Source organism: Musca domestica, unplaced genomic scaffold, assembly GCF_030504385.1.
Source record: "Musca domestica strain aabys unplaced genomic scaffold, Musca_domestica.polishedcontigs.V.1.1 36, whole genome shotgun sequence".
Lineage (NCBI taxonomy): Eukaryota > Metazoa > Arthropoda > Insecta > Diptera > Muscidae > Musca > Musca domestica.
This window is the reverse complement of record NW_026712318.1, coordinates 3,401,335-3,426,212: the sequence shown is the minus strand read 5'-3', so window position 1 is coordinate 3,426,212 and position 24,878 is coordinate 3,401,335. Positions and strand designations below refer to the sequence as shown.

At 34.7% G+C, this 24,878-nt stretch overlaps 1 protein-coding gene across 5 annotated transcripts in view; it reads left to right on the top strand.

The window, feature by feature from the left end:
• The window catches only part of LOC101887281 (nocturnin), an 81,306-nt gene that overhangs the window by 29,869 nt on the left and 26,559 nt on the right, over positions 1 to 24,878 (top strand). For 2 of the 5 annotated variants that reach the window (XM_059126038.1, XM_059126040.1), the window contains exon 2: positions 24,044 to 24,449. The exons of 2 other annotated variants lie outside the window; for them this stretch is intronic. In XM_059126038.1, the coding sequence (XP_058982021.1) occupies positions 24,370 to 24,449 (80 nt within the window). In that variant the 5' untranslated portion in view covers positions 24,044 to 24,369. Of the gene's footprint in view, positions 1 to 9,874; positions 11,186 to 24,043; positions 24,450 to 24,878 lie in introns of those variants that run through there. One more of the 5 variants, XM_059126036.1, reaches the window with a different exon arrangement.

Here is a 24,878-nt window from a genome sequence, read left to right as displayed (position 1 = left end):
AGTATATTAGGTTTTTTCATTCAAAAAAAAAAAAAAAAAAAAAAAAAAAAATGTGGGGAGAGCCTAAAAGTATATTCTAAATTGTTAGAAAAAAATACTCATGGGAAAAGTCACTTAACAAATGACTCTGAACATGACGTATAGAGTAGGTGGAAGAGAAACATCTAAGGCAAATCAATATTATGTTTATACTTCCGGGTATACGGGTATTATTTCCATACTTCCTTTTGGTGATCAGCATAGAATCACATTTTGAGTTGCTTTATGCATGTCCGTCCGACTGTCCGTCCGTCTGTCTGTCCGTCTGTCCATGTATTTTTGTAAACATAATGCAGATCGCATTTATCATTCGATTGAGATTAAATTTTTCACAAGTCATTTTCTTGGCTCAATTGGAGATAATCGGTCAAAATTTCGATATAGCTCCCTATAGAGCTCTATATATATATATATATATATATATATATATATATATATATATATATATATATATATATATATATATATATATATATATATATATATATATATATATATATATATATATATATATATATATATATATATATAAATATATATATATATATATATATATATATATATATATATATATATATATATATATATATATATATATATATATATATATATATATATATATTCGTCCGATATGCCTTTTGTTGTGTACCAAATATTGTGGAATTTTGCACATACAATCAAATTAGGCCTGAAAAAATATGCCCAGTTTGATCGAAATCGGTTCAGATATAGCTCTGGCTCCCATATATATTGTTCATCCGATTTGTTATTTTTATCCTCCGTAATATGCACTCCGTATCAACAATATTTGGGGAAATATATCAAATACAGCCCAGAAATACATGTACCAAATTTTATCGGGATCGGTTCAGATTTGGATATAGCTCCCATATATAACTTCGTCCGATTTACCTTATATTGTGCACCAAACGTCTTATATTTGTCCAAATGGGATGGAAATTGGCACTTAGGACTGAATTTAGTCTAGAAGCTAGTATTTCAAATTTGGTGAAGATCGGTTCAGATATAGCTATAGCTCCCATATATACTGTTCATCCGATTTGTTATATTTGTTACCCACAGCCGTAATATGCACTCCGTAACAACGAAATTCAGCGACATATATCAAATACAGCTCAGAAAGATCTATGCCAAATTTTATCGAGATCGGTTCAGATTTGGATATAGCTCTAATATATATCATTACCCGATTTCAAGTTAATTGTGCCCCAAATGAGCAGTACAAGCACCAATTGAAAAGATATAAATTCTTCGGCAAATTAAATTATAATTATAATCACTGCTTTTATGATTTAATTATCCCACAAAAACTTTTAATTGTTATGTGAAACTCTACTAAATATGCGAAGTGGTGTAGGGTATCATAAAGTCGGCCCCGCCCAACTTTAAGACTTTCTTTACTGGTTAAGATTTGTCCCGTTCTCCCGTCGAAGTAATTTTTTTCCGCAAATGGTAAATTGTAGGCAAATTTGGCTGTTATTGCATTATTACAGCTTTTCCAATGGCAATCGTCGGGTCGCCAGGTTAATGAAGACATATTAGAAAGTCAAACAAATCATCCATAAAATAAAACGTTATTCAATACGCTTATTTTTCACTCAATAAAATAACTTATTTGATTTTTGTTTTCATTAAATTCAACGTTTTTTGTTTTTAGAAATTTATTTATTCTAAACACAAAACACTTGCCTCTTTCCCGCTATGTGGCGGCAGCGGTCAGATTTATGCCATTCTCCCGATCAGCATTAGAACACAACAAAAGTGTCAAGTAATTGTTGTTTACCTTTAGTTAATGCTGGCAAAACATGCATCTCAGCTGAAAATAAAAAAAAAAAAAACAGAAAACCTAAACGAAAATAATAATTGAAAAAACAATAAACAAGCATTAATTTCCAATACACTCGCGTAAATATTATTGCCCATTATTCCCACACTCGTAGAGTGATGTCTATTTTGTTCGACGGCGATCACAGCTACTCGATATCCGATCAGCCTAAGGCGGAAGAGTGTTGATTGTGTTTGTTTTATTTTATTTGTTTTGTATTGTTTTTAAGCTGGCAGGCACCTCATGCCAGGTATTTAGTTGTAGTTGTGGCTGATTTTTGTTTGGGGAACTGATTTTTATTTATTTATTATTAAAAAAAAAAAAACAAAGTAAAAAAAGCTTGCCCAAGCGCAATTGAGAACTATAAAGTCTGGGATACACAGTGGCTAAAGCTTGTGGCTAATTAAATTGTTTTACAGATTTTTTGCTATTTTCATATAGTCAGGCTTAATCCTACGGATGTTGTAGTATTAAAAATACAAGTAAGTGTCTGCTACTTCATCAGCAAAAGGTCCATCTTAAAATGTTAGATTCGTTCATTTAAATACTCAAAATACACAATTGTTCATTGTTTCTTGGTAAAAAGAATCCCAAATAAAGCATCGTAATAACTAAATCTGCTACACCAGTTCGATGACACTTTACTCATATTCAAGTTGTTCCTTTATCTAAAGGATAATCGAAAAATGATTCCATTTTGCATCAAAAAAAATTCAAAGTCTTTCGTTTGGAAGTTTATCAAAGAGCATATTTGTTAAGCTCTTGAACAATGGTTCCACATCCAATTTTTATGGCCAAAACTATTTCAACAACTTTTCATAATAAAATCTGGCCATATCTCAATCCTAGAAATTTTCAATATCAAATTTAAGGATTCAACCTGCGTCAATTCGCTCAACGACAAATTTAGTACCATTTAGTACAAATATGGTACACATTTCCAAATCTACCTTCTTCTCTCAAAACTAAAAAGTACCAACAGTGGTCTTAATATCATATTTCAGGACTTTAGCCGCATTGCCAAATTTAGTACCATTTAATACAATTATAATACGAATTTCCGAAACCACCGGACACCAGCAGTGATAGTCATATCAACTTTCAGGATTCTAATTCTATCCCGCAATACCATAGCAAGAATTTTCAAGAAAATCTCCATATTGCAACCTCCGATACCAAAAGCGACCTAAATATCAAATTTCATGATTTCAGTTCTTCAAGTTCTAGCATTACAAAATTTAGAACCATTTAGTACAATAATATGTAAAACCAGCTCCTTCCTTCAACCATAGACACCAACAGTGACATCCATATAAAATTTCAAGGTTTTAGGACTATTCCTTCTAATAATAACACATTTAGTACCATTTTGTACTTTTACAATTAATACAATTATAGTACGCATTTCCAAAACCACCACCATATCTCAATCCCAAATACCTTCAGAGATCTCAATATAAAATTTGGAGATTCCATCTGCATCCCTTCACCAAATACCCAATTTAGTACCACTTAGTATTTTTCGTCCAATTATAGCAGATATGTCCAAAACCATATCCAAATCTTAACCTCAAACACCGACAGTGACATCTAGATCAAATTTCAGGATTTCAATCTATTTCTTCCTCCAATACCAAATTAAGTACTATTTTGTACTTTTCGTACAATTATAACACACATTTATCCTCCATATCTCAATCGTAGATACCAATAGAGACATCAATATAAAATTTCAAGATTCCTTCTCCATCCCTTTGCCCAATATCAAATTTAGTACCATTTAGTACTTTTCGTCTAAATATAGGACGCATTTCCAAACCACCGCCAAACCTCAAACACAGATACCAACAGTGACATTTATATCAAATTTCAAGGTTTCACCTGTATTATATTACCCAATACCAGATTTAGTACTATTTAGTACTTTTCGTGTAATTATAGTTCCTTTTAGTTACCACCACCAAATCTTAACCACAAACATCAACAGTGACATTTATATCAAATTTCAATGTTTCAGCACATTCCTTCACCCAAAACAAATTTTAGTACCATTTAGTACTTTTCAATCAATTATAGTACACATTTCCAAAACCACATCGATATTTTAAACACAGACATCAACAGTGACATCCATAAAACATTTTAAGGTTCCAGCTGTATTTCTTCACCCAAAACAAAATTTAGTACCATTTAGTACTTTTCGTACAATAATAGTACAGGGTTGTCCATATTTGACATTTACATTCAACAGAAGAAGTCAATTGTGAAAACTCAACGTGCTTTTAAAACATTAAAAAATGTGAGAAGTGCGCCTTCTAAGAACACCATTAAGCGTTTATACGAAAAATTTTCGACTGGTAAGGCTCTTTCTAATCCGAAGAGGCCACATAAAAGTCGACCAAGGCGATCGGCCGAGAATATCGCTGCCGTACGAGCCAGTGTTGAGAGGTCCCCAAGAACATCCCAAAAACGCCGTTCTCAGCAGTTGAGCATGGCTCGGTCCACTTTACAACGGATTATTCGCATTGATTTGCATTTGTTCCCGTTCAAAATTCAATTGACGCAAAGAATGTTGCCTGCGGACAAGCCTCGTCGATTGGAATGGGCCCAAAGAGTCATGGGTCTGTCGAATATGGGCAGCCCAGTACACATTCCAAAACCACCACCATATCTCAATTCCAGATACCAACAGGAACCTCAATATTTAATTTAAAGAACACATTTCTAAAACCACCTCAAATCTTTATCGCCCTGTGGTAAACAATGACATCCATATCAAATATCAAGGCTTCAGCTCACTCCTTCAGTACTTTTCGTACAATGATAGTACACATTTCCAAAATGCTCTTTATATCTCTAATTTGAGGGTTCCATCCGTAACCTTTCACACAATACCACATTTTGTACTATTTAATACTTTTCGTGCACTTGTACTGTCCGTTTCTTAAAACCACCTCTTTATCATAAACCTACCATCAACAGGGACCCTAATACGATACATTCTAAACCAAAATGTTCCGAAGTTAGAACCATTTCGTACAGGTCGAATACTTAGTACACATTTGCTTCATATATCAAACTCACATTGCAACCTTAATTCTGATACCAATCTTCAAATTTCATTTCGTTTGTCCAACACAAAAAATGTAATTTTTAGTACATTTTAGTACTTTTCGTACCTTTTTTAGTACGAATTTCCAAAACCACGTCCTTAACATAAACTTACCACCAACAGGGACCCCAAAACAAAATTTCAAAATTCAAGCTTCATCCGTTCATCCTAAACCAAACTGTACAAAATTTAGTACCATTTAGTACAGTTCGGGCACGTAGCATACATTTCCGAAACCATATTCAAAATCAAACTTACTTTCCAACCTTGATTCTCATAACAATTTGCAAGTTTCAGCCCTATCGGTTCGCTTAATACCAAATGGTACCATTTTAGAATTTTTCATTCGAATTTCCAAAAACATTTTTGTACATATATCCTGCACTCCATCAGTGACTCTCATTTCAAATTGTAGAATTCTAGCTCATTCAGTTTGTCCAATACAAAAAATTAAATTTTTAGTACATTTTAGTGCTTTTCGTGCCTTTCTAATTCGAATTTCCAAAAATCCAGCCGTGTATTGCACCCTCGTGTGTCCAATGGAGGAAAATTAAACGGCTTTTGAACCACAGTGTAATACTTTCCTAGACCACGTTGATCACATAAACGTCAGCTCTGACTGAATAGCGGTCATTTTAAACCACGACATGATAGCTGAAACGATCAACAAGGGGGAATGGCGGTGAAACAAGCAATCGATTGTTTATTTTCAACTCTTACTTATATTTTTTTAATTTTTTGCAAGTTCTTGTCTAGCTGGAGTACAAACATTAAAGGAACTAAACAAACGTACATATTTATACAGAATATACACACACACACACTCAACACTTTACTTCAATTGTACAGTACATACATATGTACAATGTACATACTACTCCCAATATTGCAACAAACATTGACCACAACAACAAAACAACACTTGTTGTTTATCCGCCTATTTGTCAGTCTAGCTAGTCCAATCATAATATTAATTCTCCTATGTTCAAGTGCCAGAGTGAGTTTGGCCGAGTGCGTGTGTCTGTGGATGTGTGTATGTGTGAGTGCGTTGGGTCCGCAATGCACAGCCAAATAGCCTCGCTTTTAGCCACATATAAATAAGGAACATTTATTGTTTCTCAGATTTACTAGTTTCATGTTCTAAACAACAGTCGTACGAACCGAACCGATCGAACACTGCTCTCAAGTCTCGCTTGTGGTTTAATTAATACAAAACGAAAAAAAACAAAACCAAAAAAAAAATGGAAGTGAAAATGACAATAACGGGGTTTTAATGCAGAAATTAAAAAAAAAAAAACAATCGAAATTGTCTTAAATTTATTTAAAACTGTGAATATCGAATGAAAATTAAAACGGAAATGCGTTCTCTTGTTTAAAATTTAAAGCTCAATTGAAAATGGATTACTTTATAAGATCTATTACTTAGATCCGAAATTTACACCTAACCAAGAGAGGATTAATTTCTAAGATATATTACCTAGATCCCAAGGACATTTAATACAAATTTATGGAAAATATTCCCTAAAAATATTAAGTGATGTGTAAATGTGGAATTTATTTAAAAATAGTGAAAATGTAAAAATTGTACGGAAATAAATAAATCAAGGTGTTTGATTGTGGTACGAATAAAATATAACCTATTAAATAATTTTGAAATTTACAAAAATGTCGATAATGCAAACGACCAGGGTATCTCTACCACTGTGATTTTTAATATTAAATATTTTAAATATTCAAAAAAATGTGTGTCGTGTGATATTCGCACTAACCGATCGTACGAAAGTTTTTTTTTTTTACCGAAATAGCTCTATTGGTTTATCAAATACAATTGGTACCATTTTTAGTACCTTTTAGTACTTTTCGTACCGTTTCAAAAAAACCCAGACTAATCACACACCTTCGGACCACGAGTGAGCCTCACCCAAAACTTCAAGCTTCTAGCTTCATCCGTTTCGCCTGGGCGTAGATGAATCATCAATATACGTCCAGATGAAACGACTGCAGCTGAAATCTTAAAAATTTTGGATGGAGATCACTCTTAATCCAAAGGTTTCAGATAAGGCTGGGATTTTCGAAATTCGTACTAGAACGGTACGAAAAGTACTAAAATATACCACCATTGTATTTGACAAACCAGTAGAACTAGAACTCTTAAATTTGGAACGAGGAACACTGATGGAGTGTATGTTCCCAAGGATTTTTTGGAAATCCACACTATAGATGTACAAAACGTACTAAAATGTACTAAATTTGGTATCTTTCTGTGTAAACAGTTAGAGGTAAAAAATTAGAATTTGAAATGGGAATCAAGGTTGAGGAGTAGGATCGATGTAAGGTGGCAGTTTTGGAAGTTTGTACTCATGTACACGAAAAGTACTAAACCGTACTAAATGTGGTGCAATTGGAATTTGAAGGAAAGGATGGAGTTCGAATACTGAAAATTGAAATTAACGTTACTGGCAGAGTGTAGGATTGGGACATGCACATAAGTACGACATTTTGTACTTATGTGCACGAAAAGTAGAAAAAAGAGATAACAACTTGAAATTAGGAATGGGAGTCAAGATGGAAGAGTAGACTCGATGTAAGAAGCTAGTTTTGGAAGTGAGTACTCATGTATATGAAAAAGTACTAAGCGGTACTAAATGTAATACAATTTGAATTTTGAGGAACGGATGGAGCTAGAATTTAAAGTTAACATTGCTGGCAGTTTAGGCTTGGAATGTGGAGAAAGTTTTCGAAATTTGTACTTATGTGCAAGAAAAATACTAAATGGTACTACATTTTGGTACAATTTCCCATTTGGGTGAACCGAGGGAGCTGGAATGCTGAAATTTGAAAATAAGATTACTATTGCATTGTAGGATTGAGGGATGTAGGTAATTTTGGAAATTTGTACTGATGGGTTTGTTGAAATGTGTACCATAAATGTTCGAAACATACGAAATGGTACTAAATTTGATATTCGGTTAAGGGATGGGGCTGAAATCCTCAAATTTAATATTAAGGTATCTGGAATTGAGATATGGAGTTGGATTTGAAAATGTTTAACATAATTGTACACAAAGTACTAAATAGTACTAAATTTGGTATAAGATGAAGGAATAGGGCTTGAATCTTTAAATTTGATATTGAGATGTCTTTTGGTATCTGAAATTGAGATATGGAAGTGGTTATGGAAATGTGTACTACAGTGCACGAAGTACTAAATAGTACTATATTTGGTACAATTTGGTATTGAGTGAACAAATAGTGCTTGAAATCTGATATTTTGTATTAGGGTAGCTGTTCATGTGTAGCCTGGAAATATGGAGGTGCTTTCGGAAATGTGTACTATAATTGTACGAAACAAATTGAATTGTACTATATTTGGTATTGGGTAATTCTAAAATTTGGTGTTTAGATAACTGATGGTGGGTTTATGATTTGGCAGTGGTTTTAAAATGCGTCCTATATTTGTACGAAAAGTACTAAATGGTACTAGATTCGTTATTGGGTGAAGGGGTAAGGCTGAAATCTTGAAATTTGATATTGAAGTTTCTGTTGGTACCTGGAATTGATATTTGGAAGTAATTGTACGAAAAGTACTAAATAGTACTAAAAAGGCATAGTACGAATTGTTGGAACAAATCTAAAATTTAAGGGTGAACTTTTCACAGACACAGCAGATGACTCCTGCTAGTTCATATATAAACGAGTAGAGTTATGAGTCACTGACCGACTGAATCATAAAGACCCTGGCAAAATGGCTAAAGCTACATAAGGCATGTGGGTCCACGTTGGAGCGATAAGGCTGAGTTTTTGGAAATTCGAACTTGGAAATTCGAATTTATTGTATTGACCAAACGATATAATTAAAGTTTTTTTGGAAATTCGAAATAAAAGCGTACTAAAAAAAACTAAATTTGATTCAATTTGAAATTATGTGAACTGAGAGAGGTATAATCTTGAGATTTGGGAGTAAAGGTGTATATAAGGAGGTGTTTTTGGAAATTTAAGCTAAGTGTAAGGTGTAAATGATACTTACATTTTTTGGTTGAGATTTAAAAGTGGTTTTGGAGATATGTGCTAAAATGGTACAACATGTGGAATCAAGGGAAGGATAGAACTGAAAATCTGAAATTAGGAATGAGGTTTTATGTTTTTGAAGTTACCGATTTCTGTTGAAAGTTACCGATTTCTGTAGGTAACGACTAAAAAGAACTTAAAGCACGTTAATTGTTGCATACTTTTAGGCTCGTATAAGAATAACATCATTTATTGGAGACAATAGCCCTTGTTGTGTTCCAAGTAAATTTTCCCCATAACCGTCCTACATATTGATGGGCTTATAAAGAGATCAATTTTTGGATAATTTAGGAAGCATACGGGGTATATTCTAAGATTGTTAAACCTCTGAATTTTTGGAGAAACTTAGGATCCTATTTAAGAGCATCGGAGGTAATGTTCCACAAATAATTGCATTATCGACATTTTGTAAATTTTCAATATTAGAATAAAATAAATGTAAACAATTCTACCCACTTTAATCTGCAGCATTAACTATCAGCATGCTAAAGAATATTTTTTGTGAATAAAAATGAGAAAGAAATACTTCTTCGACTTTAAAGAATCCTAGCCACAATTATGCCATAAATTTAACAACAATCAACACATTATTCACCTTAATATAACAACACACCCCACAATCCCTCAAAATCTTACCCGGCCTCAAAAACTAAAAAAAAAACAGGAAAAATGCAATCCCATCAAGATTCCTTTGGTTCGGAGGCCATCAAAAATCGTGGCCATCGTCGTTCCGAGACATTGGGCAAGGCTATGCCCATAACCTCTTTGCTGCTGAATTACACCTCACCCTCGGCCATCCAGGGTTCCCATGATATACGCAGTGATGCCGGAGGTCGATCCAGAGCAATCGATGATTTATCACCGACTCGTAACGAATTGCCACCACAATTCTTTCCTGTACATGACGTGTCTCCACCCAGTGTGGAGGTCAGCAAACCACCCTCTGCCGATACGGACCCAGATGATTTAGATGCCATCGAACAGGATTATGAAATACTTATATCGGAATGTAGCAGCAGTTATGCCAGTAGTCATCACGATGATGGTGGCGATCGGCGTAAATCCAACTCGGATGAATACATTTCACTCATTGGGAATTCGAAATTTTACACACCATGCCAGACATGTGTGGGTTCGGCACCAAGCGATATGGCCGCCCGCCCTTTGGCCATAAATGAAATGTGTCGTCGGTTGTGTACCGAAGAGTGTCGTTTGCGTTTAAGTCTAGCCGGTCTGGTACCCACTTCCGATGCCATTGCCAAGAACCAAGAGGCTTTGGAAAATTATGTACAACATGCCATATTGGAGAAACCACCCAAACTGCCACCTAGACCGAAAAAAGAGGCGGAAAATGTGGAGAAAGTCCCTGAGGTGCCCAAACGACCCATGCCAGGGGCGATTGCCATACAACGGAAACAATTCCTTAATAATATCCTGGCACGCAAGGGTGATGAGTCGTTCAGCAGTAGCGACAATGAAGAGGGAGCCGCAACATTGGATCGACCACCCAAACAGTTATTGGATATTGTTGCCAACATCGTGGTGGCACCACCACCAACTCCATCTGTTTCGCCCTTGCCCTTGCCACACCACGACCACAATGTTTCCCAAGAACCATCCACATCTGAGGCAGCTGCTGCCCATAATAATGACGCTCTCATTGATCCACATGAAATGGCCATGCTCAAGGATTTTCGTGAGAAATTCGAAATAGCGGAAGCTCTTGCAAAGACCTCGGCAATGACCTCTACGTCGCAAATTAAACAACGTCTGGCCGCTCGAAAACGGGAAATTGAATTGGAGAACGCTAATGCCATCTTGTCTGGCGATGCTGAACATGAGTCGGAGCTTGAAAACGCCAACAGTGGTGATACAATTTGCGAACCTGCATCTACCGGTTTTGGTGGAGGCAAACAGTCGTCGTCGTCACAACAAATCAATAGCCGGCAGCAAGGTGCGCCCGCCAACAATGATGCCGTTACACCAGCTTTACGTTCAAAACAAGCGAATGCCAACAACAAACTGACTCAGAGACAGGCAGACACTGGGTCTGCTGCTGCTGTTGCTGACTATCACGAAGACTATGAGCCTCCACGCGAATTGCTGTTGTACCTTGTAAGGTAATTAATTTGATCGACATTATTGGCATGCCCACCAAACCAAATTTATTGAACAACAACAAAAATAAACTAGTAGTTTTTTTAAATATCGAACATAAATTAAGTGTAGAGAGATTGATAAGAGAATTTGAAGTGCGGATATTATCGTGTTGAGGTTTTTTGTTTCGATTGTGTTAATATTCAAAAACACTAGCCGACAAATGATTGGGTGTCAAGTTTTAGTAAATTCACATCAAGGTTCCAGAAAGAGAATTTCATGTAACGGAATTTTTCAATTCCCGGGAAATCGGGTTACGCCGTTTTTCACAGGTCCAAAGAAAAATTTGGTTATCGTAACAACATTTTTAGATCCTTACATGTTATAGAATAGAATCATTGCGATTCTCATATCTTGCACACAGTTTTGAATTTGGATATTCTCTCTGAAATAAAATTTTAAAGAAAGTTATAAAATCAATTTACATTTGACAATTTTGAACTCGAACATAGTTTTATTATTTTTGTTTTGTTTGACAGTAAATAGTTTTTTTTATCAGAGAGAGAGAGAATAAGATAGAAAATCGAAATTCTAAACGGCTTGATATGCACTCTATATCTAATACGATTTTTGGGAAGCTTTAATATAAAATCGGATGAAACTATAGCCACATCTGGATCGATTTGGTTCCAACTTGGTCTTTTCTAGTCTCTTTGGACCAAATACGTTTCAGGAAATTTCGAGTTGATCTAGCGATGTCCGTCCGTCCTTCTGTCTGGGTGGCGCGCACGATAACTTTCGAATGGGGTATCCGATTTGGTCCAAACTAAACTAAAATCAAGTTTGGGGATGGACAATATCGGTACACTCCTTCTGGTATCTGCACCACAAATGGTCGAAATTTTCAAAAAAAAAAAAAAATGAAATACACAGAAACAGAAAGAATAATTCGATTTTGCTCCAAGTTTGCAAATCCTAAAATTTACATTAGTGTACCACCCTCTCAAAGAGTCAAAATTTTGAATAATTGTAACTCTTATAAAATGTAATGTAAGAATCTCATTGTCTTAAAATTTCACACATCCCAATATTTTTAGAAAAATTAGGTTCTGGTGTTAAGATGAAATAAATCAGTCCACTCCTTCTGGTACCTCCCCCACAATGGATCGAAATTTTGAATATCCATTAAGCTCATAAAACGCGAAATTAACATCCGATTCCTTTTAGACTTGGCACATCTGAATATTTCTATCAACATAGGATCTGTGATAAAAATGGTAGAGATCGGACCATTTCTTCTGGTACCTTCCCCACAAAGGATCAAAGTTTTGTATAACAAAAACGTTTATAAAATCCGAAATAAGCATCAGGTTCTTTTTAGATTTCACACATCCCATTATTTCTACTACACACATGATCAAGATCACTACATCTGATGTGAAGATGGAATGTATCGGTCCACTCCTTCTGGGATCTCCCCCACAACGGGTCAAAATATTGAATATAAATGAAGCTAACATCTGATTCAATTCGAGACTTAGTACATTTCAATATTTCCATCAACATAAGATTTGTTATAAGGATGGTGGAGATTGGACCACTTCTTCTGTTACCTCTCCCACAAAGGGTCAAAGTTTCGAAAAACCAAAACTATTATAAAATCCGAAAAGAGCATTAGGTTATCTTTATATTTTACACATCCCATTACTTCCACTAACACATGGTGTGCTGTGAAGATAAAATGTATCAGTCCACCCTTTCTGGTACCTCACCCACAAAGGGTCACAATTTCCAATACTTATATATCTGTCATAACTTGCCAATCAAGTCGGCGATTCTTTACGACTTGCTATATTTACATATTTCTCTTAACCAGAAATCTGATATGAATATGTAATTTATCGGAATTTATGATTTCGTATAAAATTGGATACAAAATGTTCGATTTTCTTTTAAATTTTGCACATACCAATATTTTTATCCGCATTGGATGATATATTCGGTCCGCTGTATCTGGTACCTCTCTCATATTTCCATATTTTCCAAAAATTTTCACATATCTCATATAAAGTATACGAAGGTCAGATACGAATTGGTTAATATTGGCCAACTGCTTCGGTGCCTCCCCCTTAAAAGGTCAACAGTGTGAGTAACCATAACTCAAGACTTGGGGTATACATCTGTCGCCAAAGTCCACTGATACAATTTAACTTGTTATACACTCCACCATAGTATGGAGGGTATATTAAGTTTGTCATTCCGTTTGTAACAAGCAAAATGGTCAGGCTTTATCCCTTTATTGCTGTTTTTATAAAAACAACGTTTGTTTATTAGTGGAGAACGATTGTAATGTTTACTAGGGGGTAAGGCAGGGAATACCTAGGTTTCGGAAAGAGACACCAATACTCATCAGTTCCCTTGTTTTTGTCTGGGATATTCTCCCCAGAAGTTATTTTAAAAATAACTTCTATGACAAAAAACATTTTTTATCGTTCTCCACTGATAAACAAACGTTGTTTTTATAAAAACAGCAATAAAGGGATAAAGCCTATTCTTGATCAGCATAAAATTCTATGTTGATTTAGCTATGTCCGTCCGGCCGTCCATCTGTCAGTCTGTGGAAATCGCTTTAGCTTCCGAACGAAATGAAGTGGGTTGATAAAATGTTATTTAAATGTATATTATGTCTGCAGGACTTTTGGTATTGACCATGTAGGTCTACGTTTTGGTAAGCCCCCATATAATGGTCTCCATATTTTCGGTATTTTAGTGATTTAAGCGACATTATTCACCAGAAATATATTGAATTCGGTATTTGAAGTTTGTAATGAATACTGCAGCCTATGACAGAAAATTTTCTGTGCAGGTCCACGTTTTGGTATAGCCCCCACCTCCCTATATTCGGAATTTTGATGATTTTAGCTACATTATTCACCGAATTTTTTTTTCAAGTTTCCCATTTGAATATTGTAATGGCTTATGGCAAAATTTGCCTATGGTATGGCTAGATTCGGTATTCTTAAGATTTTAACAAAATTTTTAACGGATTTTATTTTTTTGAAAATTGCCAAATTTGTTCCAAATGGTAGAGGATATTCTCAGTTTGGCTCAGACGAACTTACAGCTTTTTTATTTGTTCTAAAAATGCATTATTTCATAAATACGATAATGAATCAGTCGGACACTAATAATACATATTTATTACTCAAGTTTGCTTCCTTTCCTCTTCTTTTTATTGTTGTTTGAATTGTGTATCCAAGTACTGATATTTATAAAATAAAACACATTCGATATTATTTACAAATACTCAAACTGCGTCATATTCCATATTGAAACGATATGTATTTCAGTGGATCATTCGGTAAATTTAATTTGTGTGTTAATGGTCCACCACCAACAAACAGCTGTGTTGATCAAAACGAGATAATGACCTGGCTACTGGCTAAAATAATAACCATTTTTGCGCTCTTTTCTTGATTGTCGAAAAATGTTTAATATCATTCTTTGATGGACACACATACATACATATGTATGTAGCTATAAAAACAAACACTGTAACAATTCAATTGAATTTTGTTGGTCATTGTGATTGGAGGTTCAAGGAAGTTTGCGGATTTTTTCATTGATTCCGCATAGCAAAAAAAAAACCAAAAAAAAAAATCCGAAACATATTTTTGTTACCTAATTATTTTATATACAATCGAATAATAAGATATTATTTGGATTGAAATACAATAAATTTTGTTAAATGTTGTTTTTTATATCCTCAGTCATATGGCTACAGAGGGTATATATCATTTGATACAGCCAAAACGTGCCTCATCGAAGTAACGGTTTTAGACCCTGGGTCTCTTTGGACCAATTCCGTTTCAGGACATTTGGAGTCGATCTAGCGATGTCCGTCCGTCTTTTTGTCTAGCTGGTGCGCACGATAACTCTCGAAGGGAGTATCCGATTTGATCGTATTATTATTATCAAACTTAGTTCGAGTTCGGGGATGGGCAATATCGGTCCACTCCGTCAAAGAAAATAATGTACTGCGTAGAAAGGGAAAGGAAAATCCGATTTTACGCCAACGTTACAAATCCTAATATTAGCATCAATGCTAGGTGAGGTGCGAAAATTGACAATATCGGTCCAGTCCATCAAGTACCTCCCCCACAAAGGGTCAACATTTTAAATAATTATAATTTTTACAAAATGTGATGTAATAGTCCGATTGTCTTCAAATTACATACATCGCTATACTTGTATTAACCCCAGGTCTGGTGTGCAGACAGAATATATCGGTCCAACCCCACAACAACAGGTCAAAATTTTCAAAAAAATATATATATTTTCTCTACAGAGAGGGAAGCAATAATCCAATTTTGCTCTTACATTGCATATCCCAAAATTTGCGTCAGTTTTAGGTAAGGTGCGATAATGGATAATATCGGTTCACTCCATCAAGTGCCTCTCCCACAAAGGGTAGAAATTTTGAATAATTATAACTCTTTTAAAATATGAAAGTCCGATTGTTTTCAAATTTCATACATCTTAATATTTTTATGAACCCAAGATCTGGTATTAAGATGAAATATATCGGTTCATTCCTTCTGGTACCTCCTCAACAAAGGGTTAACATTTTGAATAACCAAAACGATCATAAAATCGGAAATAAGCATCCGTTTCTCTTCACATATTACACACTTTACAATCTATATATATAAATGTAAGTTGTGTTAGTTACTACGCTTATAACTCAAGATCCGCTGATCCGATTTTAACGATTCATACAAATTCGGAATTGTCTCTTTTCCGAAAAGGATAATATTCAAAAAATCGCGTAAAAATGTGATATATTAACATTTTCATTTTGCCTTTTGAAATGTACAATAGTAATGTTTTATTTTGCATGATTTTTTTCCATTTTGACTTACTTTTTTCTAATGTACATTTGTAGTGTTTTTTTTATATTTTTTTTAATTCGAATATTAATACCAATGTATTTAATTGACTTGATTTCTTGAGAACTGAAATTGATGGCGGGTTGCATGGAAGTCAGTCAAATGATATCGAAATAACTTAACGCGGTTAGACCAATGTTAAAAGATAATTACTTTTTCAAAATCGCTAAAAAAACACGATAAAAGAGATCTCATGGCAAAAATTCTCAAATCGGGAAAAATCGAAAGAAAAAATTCAATGGAAATTGACTAGATATGGAAATAATTCATCCAATGAGAACTTAAAATGCAAAATTCATTGGGACTGCAACCAGTGAAATACCGAATATGAAGAGCACTGTTATATGCGAACTATATAAAATAGTGGAGCAAATTGAAAATTTGGAAAGAAAAGGATACATTTCCTCGGAAAATTCTTCCGAAACCTTAAAAGTAACCTTAACTCCCATGAAACGTTATACGGTGACTATGCGCTATCATCAGTAGTCAGTTTGGTTGGTACATAACAATCCCAAAAAGGGGGATCAAACGTTTTTAGGGTCCATTTTATATAGTTTAACCAAACACAAAGGGCCTCAAATATTTTGCTCTATACTTCGCAAAAGTTACCATAGAGTTTTAAATTTTTCCTAGGGGTTTCATGAATAATCAGTTGTTCAAAATATATATCAGATGTATATCAAATGTTGGTAATTTGAGATTTTAAGAAGAACAACACATTTTTTCAAATAATTATAAGAATAGGACCATGCTTTGGTATAACCCTTATATGTGAACCTATTTCTTTCATATTACAATAATCCGCCCAATGAGAACTCAAAATGCAATTCATTGGAGCAAAATGGTGCAAAATGGTAGAGCGAATTGGACATTTAGGAAAAAAAAAAAAACTTTCAAGATATCTTAAATCGCTTTTGCAGGTCACGATATATGACCCCCGGATAAGGGTACACTCCTTTTTCAAGTATAGTTTACATTTTAACCATATTTTACTCATACGCATTTTAGCAAAAGTTGGTAATTTGAGAAGAAACCATCCTCGCAAAAAATGATCACGTTTTGGTATAACCATTATATAATTTAAGCTATATTCGGGGTTTTCGACATTTTTCTTTCATTTTTCAGGCCTTTATTTGACATCTTTGTTTCTACGGGTGTAAAAAACCTCTTCTCATAATATTTTGACTTTTGGAGTAGAGTCCATCTTGGTCTTGATCACATTCATCAATTGATTTGGCTAAAAAATTGTATTTAGGCTACTCTGGGATAGAGAATCGTCTTACAGATAATTGTCCACATAGGCATTTATTTGAGTATAGTTCCCACATTAGTGTACCCGCAAATCCACCTTACTAACCAATGTTTGGTCAGAAAAAAAAATTTGGTAGACTATTGAATTTTTAACTCTCAAGAGAATATTGGCTGGGAACGTAGAAGTGGGATGTACGTCTACATGCTTTGAACTCCGAAATATCAAATTGTGGCAGAAACATGAAAAAATCACGAATATTATTTTTTGGATCGTTATTGAATTATACTATGAAGAAAAATATGGACTTTATGGGTTTTCCAACACACAATTTAAATGACAAAAATAAATTAATTCCTATCTTAAGGTAATGGGTGTAAAAGACCAATTATCTTTGACTATTTTGAAATCATTCAGATCAGTGTTCTATAATGCCTTAAAAAATATGCATTAAAAACTAAAAGTAGGGGCCGGCAACGCGGACCGGGCCAGCTAGTATTTTTATAAACCCAGAACTGGTGTGAAAATTGAATATATCGGTCCACTCCACTCTGGAACCCATCCCCCCACGAAGCTCATAAAACATGAAATTAACATCCGATTCCAGTTAGTATGTCTCAATATTTTGATCAACACCAGATCTGTTATAAAGATTCTTCTGGTACCTCCCCCACAAAGTAAAAAAAAATTGAATAACCAAAACGATTATAAAACCCGAAATAAGCATCCGTTCTCTTTAAATTTCATACATCCCATTATTTCTACTAACACAAGAGCTGCTATGAAGATGGGATATATCGTTCCACTCCTTCTGATATCTCCATATCTGGCATTTCACGCACTTTTTAATATTTTCTATAAATTATCACATATTGAGTGAAGGAAGTTACCAAATATAGTCCAAACCTGGCACTTTCGCAATATTTTTATCATTTAGATCCGATCGTACTCCATAGAGGGTCAACAATTTGAATAATTATAACAGATGTCAAAATATATTTAAACAATCGAACATTGGCAGAGGTTATGCATCTCTCGGCAATATCGATTGATACTTTTTAACTTGTTAGATCCTCCCACATAGTATGGAGGGTATATTAAATTTGTCATTGCGTTTGTAACACCTCGAAATATATATTTTAGACCCCGCAAAGTATATATATTCTTGATCAGCATAAAATTCTATGTCGATTTAGCGATGTCCGTCCGTCCTTTTCCCTTCTGTGGAAATGACTCCAGCTTCCGAACGAAATAAAGTAGGTTCATACAATTTTACTGAAATGTATATTGATTCTTCAGGATATTTGGTATTGAAAATGGTCCATGTAGGTCCACGTTTTGATATAGTCCCCATATAATGGTAAATCCCTAAATTTGGTATTTTGATGATTTTAGCGACATTATTCACAGGAATTGTTTCAAATATCCTATTTGAAGTTCGTAATGGATACTACAGCCTAAGACAGAAAATTGTCTGTGCAGGTCCACGTCTTCGTATAACCCCCATATAACGTTACCTCCCGATATTCGGTTATTTTATTTTTTTTATCGACATTATTCACCGGAAATGTTTGAAATTTGGTATTTGAAGTTCAAAATGGATACTACAGCCTACGACAGAAAATTGTCTGTGGCACCTCCCTATATTCAGTATGTTGATGATTTTAGCGACATTATTCGCCGGAATTGTTTCAAATTTGGTATTTGAAGTTAATAATAGATACTACCGCCTGTGATAAAAAAAAATCTGTCTGTGCTGGTCAACGTCTTCGTATCGCCTCTATATAATGCTACCTTCCGATATTCAGTATTTCGATGATTTTAGCGACATTTAGCGACCGGAAATGTTTGAAATTCGGTATTTAAAGTTCGTAATGGATTCTACAGCCTATGATTGTCTTTGTAGGTCCACGTCTTCGGCACCTCTCTATATTCGGTATTTTAATGATTTTAGCGACATTATTCACCGGAAATGTTTTAAATTTGGTGTTTGAAGTTCATAATGAATACTACAGCCTATGACAGAAAATTGTCTGTGCAGGTCCACGCCTTCGTATAGCCCCATATAACGGAATTGTGTCAAATTTGGTATTTGAAATTCGTAGTGGATACTACAGCCTATGACAGAAAATTGTCTGTGCACGTCTTCGTCCTCGTATAGACCTCATATAATGGTACCTCCCTATTTTCGGTATTTTGGTGATTTAAGCGACATTATTCACCGAAAATGCTTGAAATTTGATATTTGAAGTTCGTAATGGATATCACAGTCTATGTCAGACAATTGTCTGCGCAGGCCTACGTTTTGGTATAGCCCCCATATAACGTTACCTCACGATATTCGCTATTTTGATGATTTTAGCGATATTATTCACCGAAATTGTTTCAAAATTGGTATTTAAAGTTCGTAATAGACAGCCTATGACAGAAAATTTTCTGTGCAGATCCATGTTTTGGTATAGTCTCCATATAACGGTACCTCCCTATATCGGGGTTTTTGATGATTTCAGCTACATTATTCAGCGAATTTTTTGTTTCAAGTTCCGCATTTGAATAATTTTATTGCTAAAATCCCTTATATTTTCCCTCAAAAAGTTATGTATTTTCTAATAAAAAAAATTCCAACATTTTTTTACACCCCTGCTTGTAAGTTATAAACAAATAACCTTGACTTATTATACCTCAAATGTATGATAAGAAACCGGTGCGAACCTGAATCTTTCGACTGTATTTATTTACCCCCCATTGTAATTTACAACCATTGAATTAAAACTAAAATGTATATATATCACGCTTACTACCCGCCTTTATCAGCTGATATGCCTTTAAGGCAAAAAGGTGCCGTCTGAAATTACACCGAGACAATGCTCCGGTATCAGACAATAACTGTCTGCCTTTACAGATGTTTCCCTTAGACTGCAGTTAGTCTTATCAATCTGAAGTGATTGTTTTATAATCCATTATCAAATAAAAAACCGAACAAACTTTGTATGGAAATAAAGCGGCATTAGACAGTTTCAAAATGCACTCTCAGATGAGAACGTCTAAATTGCAGTCGTTGTAAGTATGTGCGATTTATTTGTTTATTACACAATGGAAAAATTATTATGCGGAAAGAACTGGTTGGACTTTCTTCTTTTTTTATTAAACTAAGGAAATTATGATTAATTTAAGGGGTATGAGTGACGGATAAATTTACAAATGTGGCGGTATATTAGTGGATAGCGTTACAGGTTCAAAGGAGGTTACGTCAGAAACCATGGACCGACCAAAAAAAAAGAACTTAGGCGAAGAACGGACAATTTTTATAGGATATATCTAAATGTGAACCTATGCAGCCTATTTTCCATACTAAGGGTACTCCAAACGTTACTGAAGATTAGCAATTCAAACTAAACAGAGGGCGCATGTGAGCTTATGTAAAATTCTCCTGCAAAGCATCGTTTTAGAAAGATAATGTCAAAGGCAAAAAAATTATTCATTAAATTTCACCATCAGTCACAATAGAAAGGAAATCTCCAAGTCCACTATATATCAGGAAAATTGTTCCACCAATGTTGCCACGAAAACAGGCGAAAATATTTCCTTTCACAATTTTAATGTTCTGATTTTTTTTGGTAAGATTGATGGAAATATTTTCTAGACATATAATAGAAATAGGGATTTCTTTTCCTTGGTCTTGAACGTCATACTTCCGAAATGATTCTTTGTAGGAGAATTTTGCATATACTCGCATGAGCCACGGCTTGTTATTATAAGTTTGATTTTTGCCAAACATTATGTAACACCATGAAATATTGGTTTCCCACATAGGAAAATACGTATGGATCTTCCTATCTCGCCGAGCTGAGTCCATCTAGCTATGTATGCCCGTCCGTCCGTCTGTACATGTTAACTTATAATCACACTACAGGTCGCAATTATGGCCCGATCCTCACGAAAATTTGCATAGAGGTGGGGTTATATTAGGGCTTGAAATAGACCAAAAACTGAAAATTTCCCTGATTTTACAATAATTCTACAGATCGCAATTATAGACTAATCGACAGAGAGGTTAGCATAGGGCTAGAGCTTAGGGCTGGCCAGAAGCCTTTCAATTTGGATGGTCATCGGATAATATTTGTGTTAAAAAAACGTCAAATTTTCCATTAAACAGCCAATATTTTTAATCCCGGCGAAATCATAAATAGACGAAAAGGTCAATTCTGAGCTTTACGTAGATGCCGATAGTAAATATATGGGATATATATAGGGTGATATAACGAAAAACTGCAACAAAGTCAAACGCCATAATTTTTACATTCTCTTTTTTAATTTTATTGAATGAAAGCAAAAAAAGTCGGAAATAGCATCAATTTTTAGAATAACTTTAGATTTGTTCGAATTGGTCATCTTTGATACGAATTATGGCCTTCAAACGGCGAATGAAACCGCCACATTCTGCCCGAATGCTGCTCTGCGATATTTTGGTCCATTCCCGGCGAAGCGCTTGCTTGAGGTGGTCGACACTTTGGTATTTTTTAGTGCCAACCTTGCTTTCCAAACTTCTCCAGTTCCAGTCCAACGGATTGGTATCCGGAGATTTTGGTGGCCATTGTGCACTGGAAATGAAGCGAGGAACCTCATTTTGTAACCATTCTTGGGTGGCGTGTGCTGAATGTGAGTGTGAGTCCTGTTCGAGTGTTCAAGGTCCAAGGCCAAAATGTTTGCGTGCCCAAGTCTTTAATACACCCTTCAGAATATTTTTGCGATAATATTCGGCATTTATTCTGATGCCATTGTCGATAAATACGAGCGGAGAGCGACCATCGGCTGTTATGGCGGCCCACACCATCACCATGGCCGGCGCTTGAGTTCTGGTGGCCAAGCGAAGGTGCACATTTTCAGCTGACCTCTTTGGCAAGTAAACACGGTCATTTTGTTTGTTTACAAACTGCTAGACAACGAATCTTTTCTCATCGGAGACGGAGAAAACCAAATTCGGTAGTTCACCACTTTCGACAGGCCAAGCGAAGCAACTCTTTAGCTCTTTTGAGTCTATTTTCTTTCTGTTGCGGTGTAAGTCTTTGCACTTTTTTGAATTTCAATGGCTTTACCACGAGCTCATTTTTCAATAGTCGGCGAATGAAATATTTCGATATGTTCAGCTCACGAGCCATTTTTCTGCCACTGCGACGCGGGTTTCGATCAAGTCACTTCTTAACTTTTCGAACCATTTCTTCTGATGTTGCTGTTTTCTTCCGTTCACTTCCTTGACGTCGAGCTACGCCACCAGTTTTACGGTAACGAGCGTTGATACGAGACACAAACGATTTATTCGCATTTAAATGCTGGAGTGCTCTAACGATAGCCACTTGTGGTTTTTTGGCCAAATATAAAGAAATCACACTATCACGCTTGAATTCCATCATGAATGCTTTTGTACGCTTGCAAAGAATATAATGAGCTGTCACTAGGATAATTTTAAAAGCTGTCGGACGAGTGGCTTAGAAATGACAGCAGTCTGAAATTGGTTGGAGTTTTTTTTTATCTCACCCTTTAATTTCAAAAGCGAAATTTTCCAAAATGGATTTGGACATAAGGGGGCTTCTAAGATATTGTAGTGTTGTAGGATATCCCATGGTCGGCCCCGAACCCCTTTGTATGTATATAAATTGCTGGCATTTAGATAAAATTTAGAGTTTTGATGTATTCTTGGAACTATAATGGAATTTGGTGAGGAGTTAATAAAATATTTGATTAGCTATGATCCCGATCCCAAAAAATCCCCTTTGGAGTCTCGCTTGGGGGTCAAATTCATTGACCAAAATAATACCTCCTATCCTATAGACCTTATATAGCAAAAGAATTAAGGATTTCAGTTTCTTAATCTGAAATTTTGAAGAGTCGCCATAGACCCTATATAGCGAAATTTAATCCGAAATTTTGAAGAGGAATGAACATACCCCCTCTTGAATGTGAAATACAAAGAAACATATTACATACTAATTTCATTCCAAGACTTTTTCAGATTACTGCGATAGAGTTTTTAGTGTACAGTCTCAATTATTTTAATCTTTTTTAATCGAATTCTATGAATCCTTAAAAGAAGTCCATAGACTGATTTAAAGGTTTTATTTGCTTTCTCTGTTTTATTTCAGAAAGAAGGCTCTATATCCGACGAATATAGCAGTGTCTTCAAATATTATTTCTAACCCAGTTGTATCATTCCATTACAAACTATTATTTAGCAAGTTAAATTTTTGGGTCGCGGAGTGTAAATATAAATAGTTTATTCCCCCCTTAAAGGCAATTTTTCACCTAAAGATGCCTGGTCCAATTTTAGCCACTGGAAAATTTTCTAAACTTATATTGCAAAAGAAATATTTCTATTTTTGCCATGATAACAATAATATATTGCCTTGATAATATTTTCGAACGGCACTGTGCCGTAAAATCTTTCCATACTTTATATTCCACAAAAAAACAAATTCCAACTAAAATTATCAAAATAACAACAACAACAAATAATATTCCAATAAATGATGATAATGATTTTGATAAGCGTTTAAATGCTCCCTCCCTCCGCCATAAAGCTGACATTACAATGGTAATTGTGTGACTGATCACAATGTTCTGCATTAGCCCCCCTCCAAATGGAACGTGTCATCAATGTTTTTTGTTTTGTTTTTCTTTCATTTTAGGAACATTTAACACAGACTCGCTTGTTTGACATTATGATCTTGTCAATGTCTATATCGCAACCATCGTTGGTGCAACAACAACAACAGCAACAAACTATATTGTCTTGGTTGTAAGAAGTTTTTTTTTTAAGAGAAACAACAACAAATAATAATATAGTACCGATAGAGTATTACAAGTTAAATAATAACAAACACACCTTAATACATAAATATTTATCTTAAAAATAATAATATTTTTTGTTAATTTTTTAAAAGAAAATATTCAACGAATTTTCTATAATTCTTATAAATACGTAACAAAACAATTTCGAAAGATATTCGAAATCATGGATTTCCTATTGAAATCATCGCGTCTGATTGTGAAATCGCGGACGATAACACGTCGTGTTGCGGTGCCCATACCCAGGTAATAATTTATTATTTTATATGTTCACTTTAAATTAATTTCCATTTTTTGTAAAAGACTTCAAAATAGTATTACAATGTGGCGGAGATTTTGTGAGTTACATAAAAAAACAGAAAAATTTAATAGTCCCCAAACCCCGAAACCACCATTTTTGTTTCAGAAAAGTATTCACAAGTCCCAAAAAAACCGGTATTTCTGACGGGCTTTAGTTTTGCAGAGTTTTCACATATTTTTAAATAAGCCCAGCCTTGTTTAAGACCTATTCACCCATCATGTTAGATTCATATATGTATAGAGAGATTTTTACATTACATTTATAGCATACTTTTGAGCTCTCACACTATTTTTAAACGTATAAGAACCGCCATGCTATTTGAATTTATTTAAATACTATACTATACTATACTATTTTTTTACATTATATGCTTA